General features: G+C 42.5%; 1 protein-coding gene and 1 long non-coding RNA gene across 5 annotated transcripts; one reads left to right on the top strand and one right to left on the bottom strand.

Annotated features, from left to right (window-relative positions):
• Positions 1 to 1154: 1154 nt before the first annotated feature.
• On the bottom strand, positions 1155 to 11340 carry LOC122840609 (lactosylceramide 1,3-N-acetyl-beta-D-glucosaminyltransferase A-like). 3 transcript variants are annotated; one of them, XM_044133129.1, is made up of 4 exons: positions 11212 to 11340; positions 11067 to 11109; positions 2690 to 2863; positions 1272 to 2616 (listed from the first exon to the last, which is right to left on the bottom strand). In XM_044133129.1, the coding sequence occupies exons 3-4, from the start codon at positions 2800 to 2802 to the stop codon at positions 1419 to 1421; spliced, it is 1311 nt and encodes a 436-aa protein (XP_043989064.1). In that variant the 5' UTR covers positions 2803 to 2863; positions 11067 to 11109; positions 11212 to 11340; the 3' UTR covers positions 1272 to 1418. The 3 variants fall into 3 exon arrangements, with proteins under 3 accessions (XP_043989062.1, XP_043989063.1, XP_043989064.1); XM_044133127.1 differs by having other exon boundaries at positions 1155 to 2863; XM_044133128.1 differs by lacking the exons at positions 11067 to 11109; positions 11212 to 11340 and adding an exon at positions 8924 to 9310 and having other exon boundaries at positions 1155 to 2863.
• An 87-nt stretch (positions 11341 to 11427) lies between these two features.
• LOC122840610 lies at positions 11428 to 12844 on the top strand. 2 transcript variants are annotated; one of them, XR_006372262.1, is made up of 4 exons: positions 11428 to 11513; positions 12050 to 12176; positions 12260 to 12621; positions 12698 to 12843. It is a non-coding gene; the product is annotated as an uncharacterized LOC122840610 (long non-coding RNA). The 2 variants fall into 2 exon arrangements; XR_006372263.1 differs by lacking the exon at positions 11428 to 11513 and adding an exon at positions 11540 to 11710 and having other exon boundaries at positions 12698 to 12844.
• Positions 12845 to 15097: the final 2253 nt, after the last annotated feature.

Consider the following 15097-nt stretch of genomic DNA (forward strand, 5'->3'; position numbering starts at 1 on the left):
ACAGGCCAACTAGATATTTGGAAGTGTTGCCGGAGGGGAGCGGGGTGATTTTTTTCCCCCCAGTCCTCCCATCATAAGAGTAAACTTACGGGTTTTGCTAAACCAGACACGTTAGCTAGTACTGATGAGACCAAGACTGAGCTTTAGAGAAACAAAAGAGGAAGATGTCTGATGTTAACTACGACGGCACACCTGAATACTATCAGCATGGCATCACTGACTCTTTCACATGCAAGGACATTTTTCATTTAAAAAAATGGGCCGTCCCTGGTTCTTCCAGCGGGATCGAATTTAAACATGGAAAAATCATCAACACAAAGTTTTCTCTCATTGAATCCTGAAGTATTTCAACTAAAGAATAGATTTTTCAATAAATACTTTGGAATTAGACATCGTCCTCAGTAGAGTACGATTCAGCCGGCTTTTGACGAGCAATTCATTTTGATTCTCTCACTCCTCCGAGAGAAGAATAATAAACCCGACTGAATCTAAAATAAAACGTTGGTTATGCACTTCTTTCTTTTCGGACAGACATGATTTGTGGTATACACGTAAATAATTTTTCCGTTCACCTGTTCCCCTGAACTCGCTGACACCTTTTGCAGCCAACAAAAAACCCCTGCGGCAAGCGACATGCGACACGCCTGCGGCCGTGGTCGAGGAAGAAATGTATACAAATTTGTAAATGGAAACCATTTTATGAACCTCAGCCAAATGAGTAAACACAAAAGCGGCATTGACAAGTTTTAAGTTTCACCGTTGATGTGATAGAGAAGCCAAATCAAAAGGACTTCCGCCCTTTCTGCTTTGCAGAAATAGAAATAGCTGGAAGTGAACAACTTTCCAGTAGCAACAGGTTGAACGGATCATTTTTGCTCCAGATCGGATTGAATTATTGCTGTCAGAAAATTCCAATTTTGTTGCACCAAGTTTATCTCTTTTAACCAGCACCTCTATGAATTTCCCCTCTATTTTGCAAATAAAATGTGCTTCTTGCTTCATATCTTCTTACCTTTGAAGGCTAATCGTGGATTCTTTTTTTGCAAAATTGCTGTCATTTGTGGAAAGCTTCAAAACCCAAAACTGAAGAACTGCCGACATAAAAACCTCATTCGCATGAGGCTTAGGGTTTAAAATTAGCACGACACAAGACACATCTTTGCAGAACTTTAATTTCACATTCGGTGGTCGGCCCACAACGCCTGCACTTTAAAAATGACCACGACAAAAATTCATAGACAAGATGGCAGTCTCACTCCAGCAGTGATAACACAATCTGTTTCCTTCTGGCTTCTTCTGCGGCAGTAAACCACTGTGTGTGTAGAGGTCCTAGGGAAAGGACTGAGGTAATACTTCTAGAAATGAACCCATCTGTCATCACTGTCGGTGTTATAGTGGACTCTTGCTTCCTCTTTGCACTATAAAAATGCTGCTTTGCAAGGATAAGTGTCAACAAACTGGGGTTTACAGAGGAGATACATTCTCATTACGGTACAGTACAGCTTCCCGAACAGTCCTGAGTTGCTCTGGTGGACCTTTGGGTGCGTCGCCTCCCGCCATAGCTCATAAATGTCCTTCACATGGCCGTGAGAGGTCATCATGTGGCTGTAGATACACGGGTGGTACGGTGTCTTGCCCTCTCCCGCGAAATAAACGTGCCGCTGTGGCGACACGTTGACCGCGTTGGCGCAGATGCCCATGAACACGTCGTCTATGTAGAGGGAGGCGTTCAGGGTCAGCGTGGCGTGGTAGATTTTATGGGCCACATCACCAGAGACGACGTAGCCGGCCCCGGCCGTGTAGTCAGGGTAAGCCGACCACTGGTACATCTCATAGGGAACGTAGTACTTGCTGTCTTTTCTGCGGATGGGCGGCGCTCCAATGTGCACTCTCCCTGCCCAGAAGTCGGTGACCCCCTGGCTGCTCAGCTCCTGCAGGTACCTCACCAGGTTGGGCATGTGGACAAAGACGTCGTCGTCTGTGGTCATGAAGAAGCGGGCGTGGGCGCAGCGGCTGTGCATCCAGTGGTACTGCATGATGAGTTTGAGCGTCAGGTTGTGGAAGGAGTCCTTGAAGTTCTTCTGGATCAAGTCGCCATAGACAGCATCCTCGCGGGCAAGCTTCCTCTGGAAGCTGCTCTTGCCGTTTTTGCTCAACAAAGACTCGGCATTTTTCCTCTCAACGGTTCCCAAGGCGAACAGAACCTTGACCGTCACGTCCAGGGCATTTTGGATGTACCCCTCGTTGCCCCAGGTGGATCTGATGGCGTTTCGACGCTCAAAATTCTCCGGGAAGGATTTTACGAAGACAAGGAGGAGGACGTCCTCGTCTGCGCACTTGTCGGGATGGTCCAACAGGTAGGGGAAGTCACTGAAGCTTCTGGCCTGCTCGCGAGGAATGGTGAGGCTCCTATTAACGTAGTAGAAGCTGTTGATGAGGTAGCGGAAGGAGTAGGACCTGACGTGGCTGACAACGGCTGAGTCCAGCTGCTCCCAGCAGATCATTACCACCGACAGCAGCAGGCAGCTTGTCATCAGCTGCACCAACTGGCATTTTCGAATGCGCTTCAAGTTCATGAACATCCTGGAAGTCGGCCAGCAGTTGACGGTGGGCCCCGTTTGGTGGGAGAGGAGGTGTGTTTGGAGGCGGCGAGGTAAAGGAGTCCGAGAGTGTTGCTACAGTTTCTTAGAGCAGCATTTGACGGGTCTTCCATCCTAAGCTTCGCTCATTCAGTCCAAGGTAAGGGTAGTGTTGGGAGTCAACGGTTCTGGGTGGAAACGGCCTCCATCTTGGTGCAATCATTCTCACACACACAGCTGTCAATCACCTGGTGTATCATCTTCCCTCCATGAAGCCCGTAGTTCTGTAAAAAGAGAACACAGGTGTTGTTGTGATTAACTCTCATTTCCTTTTGTCAAAAATGAAGTGGAATCGGTGTTGAAAACAGGAAATGGAGATCAGAACCTGAAAGTATACATATGTGGGTCTCCTAGGCCAGGACTGGCTCCAAAAGGTTTAGTGTTGCAAATAAATGGTTGTCCTTGTGTTGTAGTTTAGCACCAAGTTCTCTTATGATCAGCCCCCTATTGAAAGTATTCATAACTCTTCAGATTTCTTAGGTTACAACCAGAAACAATCTATTTTATGTAGCCCAAGACAGGCTAATGGTGCATGGCTTTAGGTAAGGGGTCATTACTTTGCAGAAATGTCTTTCCCAGAATGCCAATTTTCACCTCTTCTTCTTTGCACAAGGAGTTCAAGCTCAGTCAGATTGGCCAGAGTGTTTCCACTCTGCTGGAAATTCAGGATAGATGCAGTGCTAGATTATCTGCACACAAATTTAAAAAACTAAATGAAAAAAAAAATTTAATAAAAACATTGCCTGGGACCGCATGCTTACTCAATTCAATTGGTTGCACTGGGTTTAATTTACTGGTAAAAAAAAAAAAAAAGTAATGGGAGGAGTGTACAAATGCAAGCCACACTTTTCCAATGTTTAAGATTATTTAAAGGGTTTCTACACATTTTGCATGTCAGAATTCGACGATTTTCCAGGCTCAAATGTTTTGGCAGGGCTCTGCAGTTCTTAAACCATCCTGGAAAATGGAATCCCGCATGTTGAACTGCTTAGGAGTCTCATCTAAGGGCTCTAGAAATCACCAAACCACACAAAGCTGAGGTTGGCTTCCGATTCTTGAAATGTGGTACGATGTGATTTTACTCATTTTTTTGGCTTTGAAACCAGTTTAGACCAAATCTACAGGGAAAATCTAGAACTCTTGTACTGGCCTAATCCCACAGATTAGCTTTTTGTTTATATTGTCTGAGATACCGCCAAACTGATGACCAATCCTGTTTTATCCACCGTTTTTGACTCAGAACCCATCCAATCACTGAACAGATGCTTAGAACAGATAAATGTATGGATGTGCCAAAACTTCCTCCAGCTGAACAAAAACAAAACTGAAGTTATTATTTTTGGACCTAAAGAGGAACGATCTAGAGTCAGTGCACAGCTTCAGTCATTACAACTAAAAACTAGTGATCAGGCCAGAAACCTGGGAGTAGTGAAGGACTCTGACCTGAACCTTCAGAGCCACATAAAGACAGTCACAAAGACTGCCTTCTATCACCTGAAGAACATTTCCAGGATTAAAGGACTAATGTCTCAGCCAGATCTAGAGAAACTCATCCATGCGTTTATCTGCAGTCGTATTGATTATTGTAACGGCGTCTTCACAGGTCTGTCCAACAAATCAATCAAACAGCTGCAGCTGGTCCAGAATGCTGCTGCTCGTGTTCTAACTAAAACCAGGAAGATAGAGCACATAACACCAGTTTTAAAGTCCCTCCACTGGCTCCCTGTAGCTCAAAGAATAGACTTTAAAATACTGTTGTTAGTTTATAAATCACTGAATGGTTTAGCACCACAATACATTAAAGATCTGCTGCTGTTGTATCAACCTTCCAGACTTCTCAGGTCTTCTGGTTCTGGTCTGCTCTGCATCCCCAGAACCAGAACCAAATGAGGAGAAGCAGCATTTAGCATCTATGCACCAAAAATCTGGAACAAACTTCCAGAAAACTGTAAAACAGCTGAAACACTGACTTCCTTTAAATCTCAACTAAAAACCCACTTGTTTAGAGTTGGATTTGAAACGTAATCAATTGCAAATTATTGACGGAATCTGACTATGTTGTGTTTTTATTGTTGATTCTATGTTGCATTGTATTTTTGTGTTTGATTTGATGTAAAGCACTTTGAAATGCCTTGCTGCTGAAATGTGCTATACAAATAAAGTTTGATTGAAAGTTTGATTGATTTTCACTCCTCACCATTGTTTATTTTTAAGAAGTTATGAAACACAGTGGCAAAACTTGAAACTGCTGCTGCGCATGTTAGGTTGTTGTTAGGTAACCTTGCTTGGTGGGCTTTGAGGGGTTGAGTGGCTAAAGTCTTTTGTCTGCCTACATCCTCTAAAATACGCTTGTGGATTGGCGTTCAGTGAAATTATTGACCATTCTATCAGACAAACATTCTATTGATACTGATCACCTGTCTATTGCCATAGCTATAGTTATTGATCTGTTGCCCAGCCCTACTACAGGATACACTAATCAACATTTAGGTTGATACATTCATTCGGAATGAAAAATGTATCATGACACATTTTTCAGCCATGTAGTCCGTCCCTACCCTGGACTGTATGCAAATCCTACGGACAGGTTTCATGCAACAGCCGGAAATTTCACACAAGCATACAACACTGGAAGGCAAACACTTTAATTCTTTCACTTGCCATCAATAGCGGCGCAGCCGGAGTAAAACTATTCCACAATCAAAAAGAAACCTGGAGATGTAGGCATTTTTAATTTAGTGTGTCAGAAACAAACGTTGAACAAGTCAAAATCACTTGTATTCTTCTTCTTCTTTTTTTTTGTGGCTTTCTGTGTCGGCTACGCTACGCACAGACCTGCTGCCGCAGTAACTCAGACAGGTTGGTACATGATACCTTTTTCCTCCACTAATGTGTGAGGATTCAACACCAAAAAAACCAAGCAAACATTTCCAACACAAAGAACAGAACAGTCAGTCCATTACAGTTTTATGTTTTCAGGCTTTATGCTTATTTTTGAGATTATTAAACTGTAGACTTGAATACTATAGTTAGAGCAGCAGTGGTTGATTAGCTGTTTTAAAAACTTTCTCTACGACTCACCTATCAGATAGTTTGTATGTGGGTTGCCTTTGTTTAACTAAACTGAATCAAAACACGCCGCATTATGCAGCACATCTACATCCAAAGTCGAGCCAGCATGACTGACCCACTTCTCCCTCCCTCAACAAGGTTCATGAACCCTGTTTTCTAGTTGTTGTTTGGTCTTTCATATAAAACTCCAATAAAACACCTTGAGGCCTGTGGTTGCAACGTGATGAAAAATGAACAAAACTAAAGTTTAGGATTGCTGTTTCCCAGCAGTGTGTGTTCACGTTCTTAGGTCGTTGAGTCTCATATAAAATAGAAATGAATGAATCATTGCATGATGAGTTATGACTTTAAGAGACAAAAACATACTACTCATCTAAGCGAGGTTACTCCAGTGAAAGCAGCGGTATGGCGAACCTGCAAACAAGTGGGGTTTCCAAGCCTGACTGACATTTTCCATTCAAAAAAACAACAGAGAGCTAACTCTGTTGTTTTCTTAATTAATATCTATACATAGATATTAATTAAATAATCATGTGTCCCGAGCATCATCGACTACATTTTTGGTTGTCCTTTATTAAATTCGGTCCCAGATCCCAGTGGGACAGCAGAGAACTTGACTCTTCGAACACAATGTGACTCGAGTTCTTCGTGGCCACGTGTCCTTTTAAATCATGACGTTTGTGTTTTACAATACATAGTGACACCTGAGTAATAATCATTGACAAATTGTTGATGGTGACATGTTCAGATCCTAGAGATTTCCAAACAAGTGAACCAAGTTAAGTGAAATAACACGGTATTTTATTAAATGCTTTGTGCTATTCTGCCACACGCTGACGTCTATTTCAGAAGAATTTTCCAGTGTAACTTTTCCAAAGACCCGCCAACTGTTGTGAAAAGCAGCCCAAAATTTTAATGACCCGCCCACAGCCGTTTTCCCGCTCCCCCATCCAAACGCGTTCAAGAAGCAGCCCCAATTTTCTCTGGCAACGCTGACTTCTGCGGCAGAAAATACCTGAGTGTGTGGGTGTGTGTGTGTGTGTGTTTACCCGCGGAAACTGAGCAGCGACGTACGCTGAAAAGTCAAAACGTAGTTGGGGAGGGGAAACGGGGGAGGTGGAGGGGGGTGCGGGGGTTGAAGCGATGTAGCGCTGAAAGATAAAAGCTAACGCAGCAGATGTGCCGATGTGAGCCTGGTTATAATGGGGGGGCTTACGGCGCGAGCCAGGCGAAAAGCGCTGAGGGTCACGGAAAACTTCCGGACACAATGGGAGCGCGTGAAAGCGGCACAATGCCGGATGAGGAGAGCCTGTTTCCGCCTGGGCCAGAGCCGAATCCCGGGTGGAGGGAAGGGAGGGGAGGGAGGGAGGATTGGATCACACCCAGGGCATAGGACTCCCACTGCGACCTGACGGCTTTTCAAACTTCACTGCCTACTCTGGGCCTAATGAGGTCACTACTCACTGTGTCATCCGTGGGCTACACCAAGACTCACTTTTATTAACTGTGCATGCACACATCTTAGCATTGTTCATACAATGTTATATGAATATTTTCATACATCTGCTCATATGCCCGTGTGCCTGTTTATGCAAGCAGAGACACGCAGGAAACAACTCGGGCTGCAAGTAACGATTATTTCAGTAACTGATTTTTCTGACAATCGTATGAAAAATAAGCAAATTTCACAGATTGTTCATGTAACCATTTAAAGTTATTTATACAATATTAGAAATACATCATAAATAACTTACATAAAAAAAGTAAAAATACGTTTAAAATAAATATAGATTATTTTATAGATTATTCTGACAACTAATCAGAGAACAATTGGCCCACTCTGCAGTTTTCCTTTAAGCAATTAATGTTACTTCATACAAGACTAAAAATACATAAAATATACAAATAAATAAATAACAATTTGTATAAAAAAAAATTAAATGTTATTGCCTGCAGGACTGCAACTAATGATTATTTTAGTAATGGATTATTCTGGTGATTAATCGATTAATCGCACAGAAAAATTTACATCCAGCAGATTTTCCACTTAACAAAATCTGTTATTTATGTTATTTTAAAAAACATTAAAAATGCAAATAAACAAATTATTCAATTCATTCTTTAAATGATAAAATAACTATTGTTTTGCCTAAAATACAACAACATGTCGCTGATCGCTGTGTGCTCAGCGGTATGCTTAAACATTTGGAGCAAAGGAAGGAAATGCAGCTAAAACGTTAAAAATAACAAATGAAAAGCCCAGGCCGTTCTGCTGAACTTAAGAATAACACAGTGTCATCTGTTCCTCTTTTTTATCAATCTATTAATAACTGGACCACAAAAAGTGGTTAGCAGCATTGTAATGTTTTACAGAACTTGGGGAGTTCTGGGCGGAACATTTTTACCGATAATTCTTTTTCTTTAATCGTACATGCAAAATGTAGATATTTTTGTAGAGTTGTGGCTCAACCACTGATAAATATGTTCTTCTTTCAGCCACCTTTTTTTTTTTTTGAATTCGTATACTCCAGCTAACGGTTAATCGATTACTAAGTTAGCTGATTAATTCAGTTATCAATTCGTCCAAACAACTTGTAAGTGCGGCAAGCTCTCACTAGTCGAGCCCCTTAAAGCTCTTTCTGTTTGTTATTTTTATTTTCTTTTAAGTTCCGTAAAGACTTAAAGATGATCGTCGGATTCAAGACCTCTTTCTTTTTTTTTTTTACAAGTAACGTATCGAGTACAAAAGAGCTTCAGGACGCTAGACTAGTGAGAGCTTACAGCACTTACGTAACCGTTTTAGCAAGGGAAGCAAAAAAAACCCAACATCTTAAAAAGAAAAACTAGAGCAGCAATACATAAATACAACCGGAGCTCAGCGAGAGCAGACAAAGTAAACTGGGGTTTTAAGAAGGAGGACATATTTAGGAGTACGTAGTCAGGCTCCTTCGCCGCGTGGTGAGCTGAGACTGAAGTCATCGATCGATCCAAACTGAAGTTTCCTGATTTTTAAAGAATATACCTATTCCAGTTGTTTTCTCCGTGAGGACAGATCTAAGCCGGGCGGCACTCCTGATTCACAGGTGACTCTAAAACCAGAGTTGCTCACAAACACAGTTTGAGAGTCACCGCTTGTATAGATAAGAGTTGAAGCCCAGAGTTGAGGCGCGGGTGGGAAGCAGCCCACAGTAAGGAGCACAGCCAGAACTCACCGGGTCGACGGAGTGGGTCTACGGTTCCCTCTGCTCCGCTTTGAAAGACTTTCTCTTTCTGCTTCAAGTGTAAAGCGTCAGCCCCGAGGTGAGGAGGTGGGGCAGGCTTCAGCTCTCAGTCCACCCAACGTGGGAAGGATCACATTGTTCCTCCGTCAGAGAGAGAGTGTCAAAGTTCAATCAGACGCCTGGCCTGAGACTGATAGCGTTGATTGTAAAGTTGCTGGTAATAAACGAGGAAGAAAAAACAAACAAAACAAAAAAACAGAGCCAGGTTCTCTGACTGTGCTGTTTCCACTCCCTCCTTTCTTCCCTCCCTCCCTTCCTGCTTTCACAGCAGCCCGGCTCTGAAGCAGGAAGAGGAACGGAGGATCCAGACCCAAAGAGAGTTTCAAACGGCCGTCGAACGAAGCCGATTGGAAACTCTGCAGCTGCAGCCTGCGTATCCTCCTGTCTTTGTCCCAGTTTAATAATGCAATACACCACACACACACACACACACATACGCGCCTACAGGTTGTTCAGTTTCACACTTCCTTTTCTGGTTCACTTGGCAACACCAACCGTTTCTCGACTCCTATGCAGCCTCTTTTCACCTCCGAAAACTAACCCATAGGTATACAGCCGCGCAAAAGTATGTTTTCCACATTTTTGTCCTAGTCCAACCACAGAACGTCCTGTGAGGTAGACCAACTCAACGTAGCGCGTGGCGGTGAAGTGGAAGGGAAAGGATAGTTTTCATTAGAAACAAAACAAACAAAATATATATTTTTTTAATCTTAAAAGTGTGGCTTGCATTTATATACAGCTCCCTTCACTTTGCTACCCCCTAAATAAAATCAAGTGCGAGCGACTGCCTTCATATTAGGCGTGCACTTATTGCAGTTTTTTGGCCGACTGTCGATTCTAATTTTAGCCGAAGCTGATTTTCTTTTTTTGCCCAAAATGTTGGGAAATATATCAAAAAAGTCGCTGAGTTGGCAACAACATGTCTATTGTCTATAGTTACAGACATGTAACAATATGTTAAGTGGGGCCAACAGTCAAACCTCTCTCACAGCAGAGCAGAAAGGGACAGCAGCTGATTTTTAGACCTTTGCAGAGGTGGATAAGATTGGCTTCACTTAAGTATCGGCCAATCATTGATCTCCCAAAATAAAGAAAATCCGCGCACCCCTTCAAATATCACCTAACGGTACATCACTGTTTTTCTTTAATCTCAATATAACTGCAGATCTTCTGTTTGTGACCTCAGAGGTTTGACTGAGGACATTAGAGAGCTAAACAGCATCATGGAGGACCAAGGATCATGTGAGCCAGAGCAATGAGACTTTTAAAAGCAGGGTCCTGTTAGAAAACACCCAAAGACCATCTATTGATGGTGTAATTATTAGTTCTGCAAACCACAGATATGGGTTTGGGGGATGGAGAGGGGTGTGATGTGTGGCAGAAAGCTAACGCTCCACATCAAAACATCATCTCCTTTGCGGAACATAGTGGCTAGTCAACCTCATGTGGGACGCTTTTCGTCAGCTGAGACAAAGAAGTAGGTCAGAGCTGATAAGATGAAGCTAAATGCAGAACAACCCGGGGAAGAAAAAAAAAAATCCGTAATTGCAGCCAAAGGTGGCTGGCCCGGGCTCACCTTTCAACGGCCCTACCTACCCACATACAGCCAGAGCTACAACGGAGCATATGTTTAAAGTGGCCCAGTCAAAGTCTAGAGATAAGTACAAGGTCTGTGAAACAACTTGCTGTTTTAGAGAAGTTCTCCGCCCAGTCTGAGCTCGGCGGTGTTTCCTCTAGATTTGCAAAGCTGCTGGAAATTACAACTAAATTGTGTCAGCCGGCTGCTGGGGGCCCGAATCCACGCCACACTTCAGGGTTTTATTTGGAAAATTCTGTTTCATGTAGCATATAGCATGCCCAAAATACGTGGATGTTTTGTGGTGGTAAAGTGACAAACGGGTATGAATACTTTTTCAGAACACAATTCAGATTAAGCAACAAGTAGTGGTATGGGTGCTGAAATAAAACTGGTCTCGCCCGTCTTCCTCCAACAACCCTCGTACACCAGTTGCTCTGTTGTTTATGATGCTAACGTTACCGTTAGCCTAGCACTTAGCGAAACAGAGATACTTACATTTCCTCCTCTGGAGCTGAGCCACCGCGTGTGATTGGTCTGCCTTTAAAAAAAAAAAGAAAGAAAGAAATCACTCTCTTCACGAGACAAAGGACACACAGCTAAAACAGTTTTTTTTTTACTTGCTAAATTAATTTACGGTTACCTGTTTACTGTGGTTGTCTTTAATAACTTGTGTTTTTACTCTTATTTTTAAACACTAACTTAATTTGCATTCAGGGACAAACACAGCATTCGAAATGTATAACGGTCAAGTTGAATTAAGTCTGACATCTTCCAGTTTCCAGAGATCGTGAAGTGAATATTTTTTGTAAATAAATAAATAATAATTTTTTAAATTTTTTTTTGAATTGACCTTTTGCACGTGACGTCACTCTCTCCGCCATGACGGCTGTTGTCAAAACAACCTTTGAGCTCCTGTAAATTCTGTCTAGAAACGCACATAAGGTAGCCTAATATTGCAATTATTTGGTTGATTTCGCAGTAAAAATGGCCACAGAGTGTTGTGCGGTCGACTGCACTAACAGACGGGTGAAAACCTGTTATTTTGTTGTATAACCTTTGGGATGGAAAGCTGCTGTCATTCATGACTGCCAGCCCTCGGTGTAACCGAGTGAGAAGGTTAACGTTCGTATACTTTATAAGTAAGTGTGATTAGAAAGATATCAAATATGGCATTATGTCGAACCAGGTTACGTTCACAGACTAATTAGAACATGTAAAAGCCATGAGTAAACTGGCGAAAACAACTTTATTTGCTCAGTTCAATACTCTCGTTCATCATGGCGCCTCGAATGACTGAATGGCGTAATTGTTAAAGGGTCAATAAAGAAAGCAGTCAAACACAAACATGTCATAGCATGATTAAAGCAGTGTTGTTTTAGCTATTATTTTTGGTAAATCGCCGTGTTGGGAATCGGGTTTTTGGTTTTCTTTGTGGGGTTTTTCACTGATCGCCTTCTGCTTCATCCTTTATCCACCAGATGACGTTAGAGGCTGCACACCTGGAGGAGCGTGCCCGCTGACTCAGTCAGCGCACCTGTGACTCATCACCCAATCATCCTGGAGTTTGAGAGGAGGCGCAGACTGTCAGGACCTTTGCCAGTAATGGTACTCTGAGCCCTCTGAGTTAGCTCTCTTGTGTTTTCCTTAGCAGACCTTCTAGTAATCTATTCTTATTGCCTCTCTCTCAGGTGATTCCTCGTGACGCCTTGGAAGTTTCCCTGTGAAAACCCTTGACCTGGCTTTTGGACTTTCCTTCCTCGTGATGCCGTGGATAGTTACCCACTGGTTTTCTGAGTCCCTTCTTCATCTCTGCAGATTAACCATAAACCGTTCCTGGATTACCCAGCTGTCAGTCGGCTCGCTCCTCTGTTCTCCTCCACGCCTGAACTTACCTGTCTAGGTTCACCGCATTCTCCACGACATCTACCCAGAACTCACTCAGTCAAGACCTCACTCTGGAACCTGGATCACCTTAAGAACACACACAAAGATACCAAAACCACTAACCAACAGCTTTTACTCTTCTGGGTTGAAGGAACCTGTAAATCAAGTAAGACCAGTCTAATTTTTCAAAGTTCCAGTTTCCTGATTACCTCAAACTTACCGTCTTCCTTGCTGCTCTTCAGTGTGCAGACGAACCTGTGTGCCTCCACCAAGGACCAGAGCCTTTCACCAACGTTTTCATATTGTTCAAATAAACTTTATTTATCCTATTACCTGATCTCCTGGTGGTGTTCCGCATGTGGGTTAAGAAACTGGAACCCATCATGACACATGGTAGTTTTTTGTATTACAAAAGCAGGCTTAAAATATTCAATAAACAGTTCAGAAAAACGGTAAGCAGCGGTATTTTTCAATTTACATGTATGAATAAAGTACACTAAATGATTAAAAGATTAGTGATATCAGCAGGGCCGTGCAGAGACCTTTGGAGGGGTATGGGCTCAAATTAAAAAGGGGCACATTGAACATAGCAACGACCCATATTTATCAAGAATTGGATCCTACTATATTATTACAATCATGTGGGGACAATGCAAAGCAAATGTGGTATAGTTTCCCCCAAAAGGTAAAATATACCTGTTGGGGAACGGGTATATTTTACCTGTTGGGGTAAAATATAACAGGAAGTTGCTGTTTCTGGTGCTGATAGTCCTGGAGGTCTGAGTTGATCTGAGACTGTAGGTGTTAAACAGACCAGAGGAGAGAAGGTCGCTGGTTATGAAATAAGCAGATTTGCTGCCATTTTACTAATTAAGCCCTAATATCTATTTAACCTCTACAACAACTTGGCTGCAGACTAATTTATAAATCAAAAAAGCACAAAGGGGTGAACTCTATATAATGTTTTGATGTTACCACCTTTGAAATCTAGAATTTTAAGACTGGAATATCAAGGCAAAGAAAACTCTGTGGCTACTGGTAGGGGCCCTCCAGACATTCAGGGGCCTCTAGAAATGGTTTAATTGTACCTCACACCATAGATCTAAACCTGTAGCATTCATTTATAGAGAATGACAATGTTTTTAAATTTTATATAATTCATTCAGCTGATTTAAAAAAAAAAAGTACATTTAGGATTTAATTAGGAAGTTTACTTTGTAAAAGTTTAAAGAATCATCTTGATAGTTTGATTGTTGTTACCATGGCTACTATATGGCATAATCTTTGTGTTTGGGTTGGGTGTGTTCACAAATACATCACAGCAAATATAACAAGTAACTTCTTTTGGCAGCTGTGTGTGTGTGTGTGTGTGTGTGTGTGTGTGTGTGTGTGTGTGTGTGTGTGTGTGTGTGTGTGTGTATAATGTTTTTCTAAAGGGTGTACATGTGTCTGCTGCAAATAAAATTCCCAATTTAATTTGGGAAATGTATCCCCAAATAAATTTCCCATCACATGGCCATACTATCTGATAGAATGGCCAAGAGTTAAGAGGGAGTTAAAAACAAAAGTCATTTTGTGTACAAATCCACCATCTCTACTACAACTCACATCCACGGTGCTTTTGAATTGCTAGCTGACGTTGAGGTCTACCAACCCACAAAAAAAAAAAAAAATAGTACTTTGACATTTCATCGTAGAAAAAAATAGGTCATGTTGAGTACTTAGACACCTGTCAAATAGTATCCTGTTTGGTAAAATTCAGACAAAAAAAACAAAACAAAACCACCCAGCTACTGGAGTCTACTAGTTTGTGTATAATGGTGATGCTGATTAACTTCAACACAATGTTTCAAATGTCTGCCTGACTGAACAGAAATTCATTCTTGTTTGTGCCCATAGATCAAACTAACATCGTGATCTGAAGGACTGTCAGGTGCACGTTTAGATTGGCTGCACCAGAAACAGAACTCTGCGCTGTAGGAACTGTAGCAGAAACCTCAATGTGGCCAAACGGTTGCAGAAATCCAGGCTGCACCAGATGCGATAGCAGAAGCAATAGGCCTGGGATTTTTGAGAAATGTGTGTTTTTTTTTTTTTTCACAAAATCAGTGACTGACTGTTGCATGCGTTGGTGACTGAATGCTATGCATGTTTCCCCATTTCAAACTGCTGCTGAGCTCCTGCAGCGTAAACAGGCATGGCTCCTTCCTCTCTGCCTCTTGGTGAGCATGTGGAGCTGACTTCTAGGCCAGTGCTTTTTGATTCCAGTCCTCAGGGCCCCCCCTGCTCTGCAGAAAAGCTGATTCAAATGATTGGATGACATCTTCTGCAGCCACCAAGTACTGCAGGAGCTTGTTAATCACCCAAAGATTCAATCCATGTGTGTGGCAGAAGGAAACACCTAAAACATGCAGGGCAGGGGCCCCCCCCCCCGAGGACTGGAATTGAGAAACACTGCTCTAGGCAGCTGCGACAGACTGGCGACCTGTCCAGGGTGAACCCCACCTCTCGCCCGGAACGCAGCTGGAGATAGGCACCAGCAACCCTCCCGACCTCATTAGGGACGAAGGGTGTATAGAAAATGGGTGGATGGATGGGTGGATGCTCTAGGCAGCATGTGTGTTGCAGAGGTTTGGTGGGTT

This window comes from Gambusia affinis, linkage group LG12, assembly GCF_019740435.1.
Source record: "Gambusia affinis linkage group LG12, SWU_Gaff_1.0, whole genome shotgun sequence".
NCBI classification, from domain to species: Eukaryota; Metazoa; Chordata; class Actinopteri; order Cyprinodontiformes; family Poeciliidae; genus Gambusia; species Gambusia affinis.